The 10,217-nt window shown below is 38.4% G+C and overlaps 1 protein-coding gene across 1 annotated transcript in view; it reads left to right on the forward strand.

Moving 5' to 3' along the window:
- The window catches only part of LOC106068617 (homeobox protein engrailed-like), a 32,455-nt gene extending 23,300 nt beyond the window's left edge, over positions 1-9,155 (forward strand). The window contains exons 3-4 of the mRNA XM_013228051.2: positions 6,010-7,442; positions 8,810-9,155. Coding sequence (XP_013083505.2) covers positions 6,010-7,442; positions 8,810-8,992 — 1,616 coding nt within the window. The 3' untranslated portion in view covers positions 8,993-9,155. The remainder of the gene's footprint in view (positions 1-6,009; positions 7,443-8,809) is intronic.
- The last annotated feature ends 1,062 nt before the right edge of the window (positions 9,156-10,217 follow it).

The following is a 10,217-nucleotide window of genomic DNA, read 5'->3' on the forward strand; positions in this document are numbered from 1 at the left end:
ACACAATCATCTTAGTTATATACTCACAATCATCTTAGATATATACACACAATCATCTTAGAAATATATACGCACAATCATCTTAGATATATACGCACAATCACCTTAGAAATATATACGCACAATCATCTTAGATATATACACACAATCATCTTAGATATATACACACAATCATCTTAGATATATACACACAATCATCTTATATATATATACACACAATCATCTTAGATATATACACACAATCATCTTAGATATATACACACAATCATCTTAGATATATACGCACTATCATCTTAGATATATACGCACAATCATCTTAGATATATACACACAATCATCTTAGATATATACACAATTATCTTAGATATATACGCACAATCATCTTAGATATATACACACAATCATCTTAGATATATACACACAATCATCTTAGATATATACACACAATCATCTTAGATATATACGCACAATCATCTTAGATATATACACACAATCATCTTAGATATATACACAATTATCTTAGATATATACGCACAATCATCTTAGATATATACACACAATCATCTTAGATATATACACACAATCATCTTAGATATATACACACAATCATCTTAGATATATACACACAATCATCTTAGATATATACTCGCAATTATCTTGTACATGGCCCAAGGGGTTAAAAAAAACAAGGTGTTGAAGACTTGTGAGGGCGCAGTCCACAACATTACGTAACCTCCCAAGAACACATACATATACATCCAAATTAAGCTCCGACATTTAATTTATGTAAATAATTCCACTAAGTCAAATACATTTGCAATGGTAGAGTTATTTAAAAAAAAAAATTGAAACCTCAGAATTTGCGTTATTCAATTTTAGCTTTATCATCATAGGAATCTTGGGCCTTAGGCCTCTTTTTTTCGCCTCTTTTTTGGGGGCTTTATGTGCCTCTTTTATGGGCCATCTTGCCTCTTTTGTGGCTTTTTTTTTTAAATATGTTTTTATTTGTAAGTTCTCATAATTCACAAGTGTTAAATCGTAAACAATTGAAAAGTGATTAACCTAAACATATAATAAAGATAGAGATATAATAGAGATATTATTTAATATCAAAGACATACTACCTAATCATCCTAACCTTTGAGCCCACTAGAGACAGAAAAATGATACAAGTATCCTCTACTCCAGAACAATCCACACAATATCAGAATTCCCTGACCCCCAACACCCCATTTCTGGAATACTACCTGAGCATGGTACAAGTATAAGAAACTCAAACTAGATAATTCTCTACCCTAAAATCCATTATTTTTCTAAATGTCAATTCTAAGTGATTAGGATCAAACACCTTATTTATATGTAGAGCTTTGAGCAAGCTAGCCCAAACAAGATTCCTGTATTCGGAAACAATAATCAAGTTGAGATCGTATATAGTTTTATTTATAGTTTTGGCAGCTTGTTTAAAACAATAGACAAGTTAACATTTACATAGTTGCCACAGTACTTCTAACTTTAAAGAATAATGGTAGAGTTAATTTTAGTAACCGCACCAGCTCATTAACGATAACAAGCACATTAACGATTACAAAAGAGTTTATTGCTTGTTTTCTATACACGTTTAATTTATGTTTATATTTAGGTCTTCTTCAAGTTTAACAAATAAAGTTTTCTTAATTTAGAAATAAAAATCGATTATTTATCTTCACAAGGCCATTACGCAAATTGAAAAAAATACAGATTAATTCATGTGAGAGAGATTACTTTTTGTATTGCTTACGGGCCCGGCCTTAACAATCACATTTACGGGTGTCGTTAAAAATATTCTGAGTGCAACAAAGTAGTTTGGGGAAGCAGTGTGTCTTTCATAGGGGAAGTTGAAGCTACTAGTATTTTGTCAGTTTTTGGTAGAATATGCCTTAAAGATGACAATTTAGTCTAATTTCCAGTGAGATTTTTATGACATTTCAGTAGATTTTAATAATTTCAGAAGACTTCCAGGAACTCCTGGAATCAAGAGGCCGCGAAAAACCTGTTATAAGTTATACTAATTTAGACCTAGAATTAGCGTGGGGCCTATGAAAGTGCGGGGCCCACTGCGGCCGCGTAGGTTGCAGTGGCCTTAGACCGGCCCTGCTTAGCTATTTCTACACCTTCCTTTACTCAAAACCCAATAAAAGTCTATTTCTATCTATTCAAGTCACACATGCCCTGTCCCGAATGAGATTCCCGAAACACACAGAAGACGCACTGAGTTTGAACAGAGCACAGAAACAAAACTTTCGATCTTCTTGTATAAAAGCGAATCGATAAAACTTAAGATAAGACCAGGCGTACTTTCTTACACGATTACAGTTTAAGCAAGATGTGGCCATGGTTTGTTTTTTTTAAGCTTATATCAACTCACTGTCTGGGTGCATTCTGTTTCACCCTTTTTTTTTTCTCCTTCTTCCCATTTTCGGATCAAGTTGACATTTCGCACAACTATTCGTGGTCGAAGACAACACATGAATCAATTGTAAAAAAATTAATTAATTATTTAGTTGTAATTTATTACTTTTGTTCTATATAAAAAGGGGAGATAAACATTTGCAATATTGATCGATATTGCAGCAATTGGATAGTCCTCTCTTTTATTCAATGTAAACTTTGTTTTTTAACAAGTATTTTTTAAATATTTTGCTTGCTTGTAATGTTAGGCGCTTCCGCGCTGTGTCTTATGCAGATAATTCAAACGGAGGTAACACTCAAATAACGAAATCCAATAGCACAGGCGAAATTCTTACAATATAAGTTAGTCATTAAATATCAACGAAGGGAACTGTCAAATAATGTCAAGCTAAATCTACAAGTCCATAAAACTTGTATCTTTCTAAGTCAAAAATATTCTGTTGGAATTTCGCCATTCTTCCTAAAATCTTAGTCTTGTTTTTACTAGTCACGTCATTGTCTCTAAGTCAAAAATTCCCATAACAGATTGTAGTAATTACATCTGGGTTAGAAACAAGCTTGTAATAGAGTTTTTTTTTTTTGTTTTTTTTTTCGTCCTTACTCCCCCCCCCCCCCACCTCTGCAATTTTGAAGGAATTATTTGTTGATTTGTTTAAAATAGTTTAAAATAGTAATAGTCAATTGAACTGGTCTATATCTTGTTTTTAGCCATAAGGCCATATACATTTCAAATAAGCGTTTGGCGTAAGCATTGCCGCAGATACAAGCCATCAAGTCAAAGTGCGCCAATCTTATGCGTTAAGGGCGTAAGTATAGAAGGACTGATACAGCTGCGATTCGGGGAGGATATGGTCTGCGGGGCGTGGTGGACTGGGCATCACTGGACGTGTGGGACTTTACATATGATCAGTTAACCGTCTTTCTTTATTCCTTTTTTTGCCTTGACTACAGTCTCTTTCAATGACAGGCCCTCCATTCTTAGATGGTGTCTTCCTATCTCTATCATTTTTACTGGTTATGTTCCCTGAAAGAAGGTATTTGCAAGCCAGAGGACCTTCTCTTATCTCTTTTTTTCATGGTTATGTTCCTGAAGGAAAATCTTTGCAAGCCAGAGGACCTTCTCTTATCTCTTTTTTTCATGGTTATGTTCCTGAAGGAAAATCTTTGCAAGCCAGAGGACCTTCTCTTATCTCTTTTTTTCATGGTTATGTTCCTGAAGGAAGATCTTTGCAAGCCCGAGGACCTTCTTTTCCTATCTCTTTTTCATGGTTATGTTCCCTAAAGGAATGTTTTTGCAATCCCGAGGATCTCGATATATATTCATACAGTTAAACTTTGCGTTTTTTGACAGTGATTAGCAGGTTATCGTTGGAACCTCTTTCAATGGCAGGTCCGTCCATTCTTTTATGTTGTCTTCCCATCGCTTTCTCTGTCTGCCTCTTCTTCTTTTTACTGGTAATGTTCCCTGAAGGAAGGTCTTTGCAAGCTCCTTTGCAGGTCATCCTGGCGTCCAATCGCTGTAACCCTGTCTCTAATCTCTTCGTTTGTGATGCGGAACAAATACTTGATCCAATTTTTGTTTATAAATTTAAAAAAACATTAAAGAACTCATAAAGATAGTTGGTTTAGGTATGAGCAAACTATTCTTAACTCTAATCTTGCCATCTGTGCTATAAATAGATTACGTCAGTCTTGGCGACACAATGATTTTAAACAAAAATTGGCTTGGCCGTTGGATGAGCAGTATGTGCGCCTTTAATCCTCTTAGTGAGCTCTAAAAGTGTCTTTGATCTGCAGTCACAAACGGACGTTAAAAAACACGCCAACCCAAATATAGACATTTTGGGAAGATTATCCAAAATAGCAAATAATAAAAAATCTTTTCTATAGTATGCGATAAATACCATTCTTAAAACTTGGGTGTTGCATAAATAAATTCTGCACGAAATGGTAATGTATACAAAGAGATTAGCTTTATAATTTACATTGATTTATATTCTTTTTATTCGTTTTTTTTTTTAATTTATTCAAACTTTAAACAACAATTTTATTAACAATAATGAGAAAAGTGAGATACACAATTTTTCACTGATACAAACTTGCCAAACCGTAAGATAGTAGTACTTAACGCAATTTATAATCTAAATGCAAGCAATGTACGATATTAGTCACTACATTAATTTCTTTATACCACCAGTTGAAAGGGAATCAATCCGTCCCTCCTTTCTACACTTCAGTGGTATTTTTGTTCTCTCTCTAAAAAGAATATTCATTTGCTATTATGTATTGTAATAGTCTAGCAGTATCCCCAGCTTTACTGATGACTGACCTCGTCCAGGTTTGCTTGGGTCTGCCCACTTTCCTCTTTCCTTGCGGATTACAAACAGCATTGGTAGCTGGTTTTCTCAGGGTGTGTCCCATCAAGCTCCAATTTCGCTTTTTGATTTCTTGGGCTATGGGCTTTTGTCTAGTTCTGTCCCACAGATGGACAGTAGTTATCCTTTGTGGCCACCTAATTCCTAATATCCAGCGTCAAGCATCCGTTAGCAAAGGTCTGGAGCTTTTCCAAATTTGTTTTATTGACTCTCCAAGTTTGTGAACCATATGGAAGGTCCGACCTAACGTTTAGAACGCCAGATTGCTTGAAGAGTTGAAAAGGCAGACCTAGCTTTATTGATCAGAATTAGTATATCAACAACAGCTCCGCTGTCTTTACTAACTCTACTTCCAAGATAAGTCAAGTGGTCGTGTCGAGGATGTTCAATATATAAGCATTCTTTTTCTGTGCGTGCCTTGGTCACAGTGAATATTAGGGCCTCTTTCAGAGGCCATCTGCTGCAAGCTACTTTCTTTTACGTCAGCGTAAAATGCCTCTGTGGCATCAGATGAGGAAAAATAGGCAGGTCGCAACTGGGTTTGCATAGCAATGTGAAACACTGCACAAATCCTTAATCTTCGGAACCGAAGACATTGCCATTCATGTACGCTTCTCCGGACAGAGAGGAATGGAGAAAGACGATCGACAGATTATGTGTGGTGCCCCAACGGTTCATGTTTATGTGAGGGTTAAGGTTAATAAGATCTTTAAGGCAGATTATCTAAAGATCATCTGTTTTATGGCCGAAGGTTTACGAAACTGTCATGTGGCCAGCACAACGACCAACCTCTTTTAATTTTCCAAATACAATCAGGAACCCAATTAGAGTTGGGTGGACTCATACTGACTCAGAGGCGTCCTTAAAATCCCGATGTTTGAAAATCCTGCCTTCACGGCCTTCACGGCGATTGCGAGTGCTTACGCGTCGTATCAAGCAGGCGCATAGAAATGTATAATTTGGTCTGTGGTTTCACTCCCCCCTGATTAGGTTGGTAATGACTATTTGACTTTTTTTTCTCTTTTGCAGTACTAAGTTCACGGCTCTTAAATGTAATAGTCATAAGCAAATGTGACTTTTTAATTGCACTGACTTTTTTTTTTGTATTGCACTGATCGTATGAACTGAATGATTCTTCTATTCACTCCCTTGACCAAAGTTAATTTGGTGTCTTCTTGTCTTGCAGGTTCAAGTCACAGAAGTGCGGACGACAATACTACTACAGACACCGTAACTCATGGCTCCTGTTACAGTCAGGAAATGGACCTTGGCGCAACAGACGTGACCAATCGTCTGCTGAAATTTGAAGGTCATGATGCATCAGAAGGTCAAACTTCAACTCCGAGTAATAGAACGGTGCGTCTTGAGCATGCGTCTGAAGATCATGCGATCTCCAAGGACACCGCCACGTCTTGCAACGTGACACACTCTCGCGGCGTACACCGGAAATCATCTGATCACACCACTAGTGAGCACGCGCGAGAAGGTTACTACGCATCAGACCCCACTTTAACGAAAAGACTTCAAGAACAAGGGAATATTTCCTCCTTTTACCCCGGGTCAACTAATAAGGAAGCTTCTATTAAATCGCAAATGTCCCACGAACACTATTCCAGTTACAACGCGGTTCCAAAGAATGATATCCAGAGCTGCAACAGCTGCATTGATTTATCGACGAAAAAAGATCCAGCCTGTCCTAATTTTGAATTCGGCTATTCTCTTACAAATGAACCAAGAGTCCAATTAAATCATTTAGCTCCTTCTGAATCACTCACAAATGTTGATGCCAACAAGGAAGTTAATATTAATAAAACAATGCATGTTCTTTCTTCCTCGAGTCGGAATCCTGAGTTGAGTCAACCATCCAATGATTACAGTGACAGAGAAATGGCTTTAAGTAAGTCACCCAGCAGTCATACGTCTACACCTTTTCAGTCACATCCGGCATTCGCTAAAACAATTAGTCCTGACCATGCTTTCCAAGGTGTCCACGGAGTGCCTCTTCCGGTGAGGCATCCAGTTTTCCAGACGAGCTTTCCAGGACGGATCTTGTCTGAGCCAGATTCACCCCGAGGACATTTTTGGTGGCCGAGCGCTTCTAACAGAGAGCTGCCGACACATCAAGGCGCACACCGTCTGAGTTATTTCAGTACAAGTAGTGCCTACAACTCTCAAAATTTTCACGACCTCACCTTTGGTGGCAACGTTATTGGTGACAAGAGACTAGCCAATAACGAGGATAGGAATGACACTTTAAATAACAGCGGTGGCTCCGTAAGTGAAAAGTTGGTCACAAATCAAATCCAGCACCAGGGACACAGCTCTCCAACGCAGACCGCTTTAAACCCATTCAGCTCAACAAAACTATCGCCTCGGCCTGCGAGCACCCTGACATCGCCAAAGTCACACCTGAAGACTGCGGCCGTCGCCAACGATCAGTGCAGCGAAGATGACGACGCTGAGGATGACGGCAGTGGAGGAGGCAAGTCCAGGCGAAGGAGGACAGCTTTCACCAGCGACCAGCTCCTGGAGCTAGAAAAGGAGTTCCACAGCAAGAAGTATTTGTCGTTGACCGAAAGGTCAGCTATCGCTGCCCAATTGAGACTTAGCGAAGTACAGGTTAGTAACGAACGAATAGAGGATTTTGATTTATGAGGTGTCTATTATATATTTTGCAAAGAATACTCACAGAGCGTGGTGTGCGAAAACACGCGGCTTTCATGTCTATTCTTAATTTCTAACCTCTATCTGATCTGATTGCTATGTTTACGGTCACTAAGAAATAGTAATAATATAATAATTAAAAAAAAAAAATTCTTTTCAAAACATTTATATTATATATATATAGAGAGAGAGATAGATAGATAGATAGATAGATAGATAGATAGATAGATAGATAGATAACAAGGGGTACTGCATTAGTTCCTTTAAATGAGACTGTAACTAGAGCAATTGCGGAATGGCCCTTTGACCTATGTTAAAGCAAGAAGTAGCTACATCGAATGTGTGCTGTGTTTAGGCTTTAAAAATTGAAGCTAAGGCCCGTAACCGATTAAAAGAGACACTATGACGAAATAAATACAGTATATTGCAGCAGACTAAACATTTGTTGTTTTTTTAAGTATTACAAAAAAAAAATGATGGGTTGGGAATCGTCCAGTAAAAGAATCCGCATCAGTTTGCTACTATAGTTGTCCTCTTTAATGTTTGCGGTTAAATATATCTTATCATATTGCTACCAGTGCTGAAAGGGAAAAAAGGAATTTAAATACTAGGTGAAATTACAATTAATTTATGCACACATAATGGGCAAGTGCTTAATCATATTCTCACCTAGATTTGTAGATAGAAAATTATAATACATAAATAATATAAGTCAACAAAAGAGGTACCTAGATGTTGTACATTGTATGTCCTGGTTGAGAATCATAGTCAGGCACAATAACAACTCACCCCTTGTACCACCCAACGTCAGAGGTGCTGCTTGAATACTCATTAATTTTAAATATTAAAAATGCAAGTCTCGTAGCGCTAAGATCAGTGGCGTCGCTATGGCCAGGGGTCCAATTTCGAAAATCCTCCCCGGGCCCCCACTTGAGAGGGGGGGGGGGGGGAAATGAGTGTCTGAAATTAGTTTTTACATTAAACATTACGCCATTATCTCATGTCATGAAGTCAAATGCCAAAATGCAGGGGCCCCCAAAGTGGTCGAACCCCCCTCCCGGGCCACCCAAATCCCCAGCTACGATTTCGACCAGAAATGTTTGTTTTAGTTTGTTTGGTGTGTTGTGATTGTTGTTGTCTTTTGGTTGATATCCTTTTTTTTTTCTTTTTTTTTTTTTAATCTTCGAGGTTAGTCTGTTCGTTGCTTCTTTTCATATCCTGTAGATGTAGGTCAAAGGTCGTGGCTTCTATTTTTAAAAAAACATGAACATGTATATGTACAAGCCTTTAACAATTACTTTGACTTTGTATCTTTCTGACAGGTCAAAATTTGGTTCCAAAACAGACGAGCAAAGTGGAAGAGAGTTAAGGCAGGAGGCGTCCACTCCAGGATAGCTGGCCAGGGGTCAGGGCTGGGACAACCTCAGACAGGACAACAGAAGACAAAGATTGTGGTACCCATCCCTGTCCACGTGAACCGCATCGCCATAAGGGGTCAGCACTAACGAATGAAGAACTGCCCACGTGAACCTCATCGCCATAAGTGGAGCACCACTAACGAATGAAGAACTGATGTAATTGAGACAAACTGAATCTCCCCCCCCCCCTCCCCATAACGCCATTTGTAAATAGTGTGATGGAATGTTAATAAAATGTGTATAAAATCTACATTTCGTTGTCTTTGTCTTTGTGTGTTTGCGTGTAACTTGTAAAGTCTAATTTTAAAGCAACACTAAGAAATTCCGTTTTGTTGTCCCCCGTACAGGGGCGTAGCTAAGAATTTTCCATCGTTTGGGGGCCAGGGGGTGACCTCATTGGGGGGCCCCTACATTTTGGGTAATATTTAATATTTAATGTAAAAACAAATTATTTGGGGGCCTCCCTCAAGTGTGAGTTCGGGGGGATTTTCACATTATCCCCCCTTCTCCCACCACCCTAGCTACGCCACTGCCCCCGTAATTTCAGAATGGTTCAAACAACGACTAAATATGAAATGCAATGTTTAATAGCTTTCTGGGGTCTTCCAAGAGTAGACCTGAGTAGTGAATAGAGGCCAACAATAGTCCATTTCAATTTTCTTTTCGAGCCGTTTGACTAATCCATAGCTCTAGGTCTAAATCTAGATCGAGACATGTCCAACATGAAACTCAACAATGGGTCTTCTAAGTGTCACCACACCAGTGTTTCCCAATGTGGGGGTACGCTCATTAACTATGCTGATTTTTTAAAATACCCATTTATGTTTTGTTAATAAATCAAAATGGGGGGGGGGGGGCGAGAGGTACGCAGCATAACAAAAATTATAAAAGGGGTACACATAGGTCAAAAGTTTGGGAAACACTGCAATTGACTATTTTTAGCAACGGATAAAAAAAGGGGCAACAAATGTGAAAGTGTTTAATAAAATTAGGTTACTATTGTAGTCAAAGTTTGCTCCCTTTGTGTGCTGAGAAAACACAAATTTGGTGGGAACTCTTTACCACGCCACGGGGCAGGAGGCGCCCGATGACAAAAAAGCCGAAAACGAAGGGGGTAGAAGAAACGCCCTCAAGGGTATGAACGCGTATAAATACATGTAACAGCTTGAACAAATTTATTGATGGGGGTGTCCAAAGGGAGAAAATACAAAGAAGGGGGGAATAACTGGAGATTACAGAGAGAGAAAGATCGGTGAAACTTTTTTTCCTCCTGTGTTCGAATGAGCTGATAACCAAGAACAGACATATAGAC

Source organism: Biomphalaria glabrata, chromosome 11 (genome assembly GCF_947242115.1).
Source record: "Biomphalaria glabrata chromosome 11, xgBioGlab47.1, whole genome shotgun sequence".
Taxonomy (NCBI): Eukaryota; Metazoa; Mollusca; class Gastropoda; family Planorbidae; genus Biomphalaria; species Biomphalaria glabrata.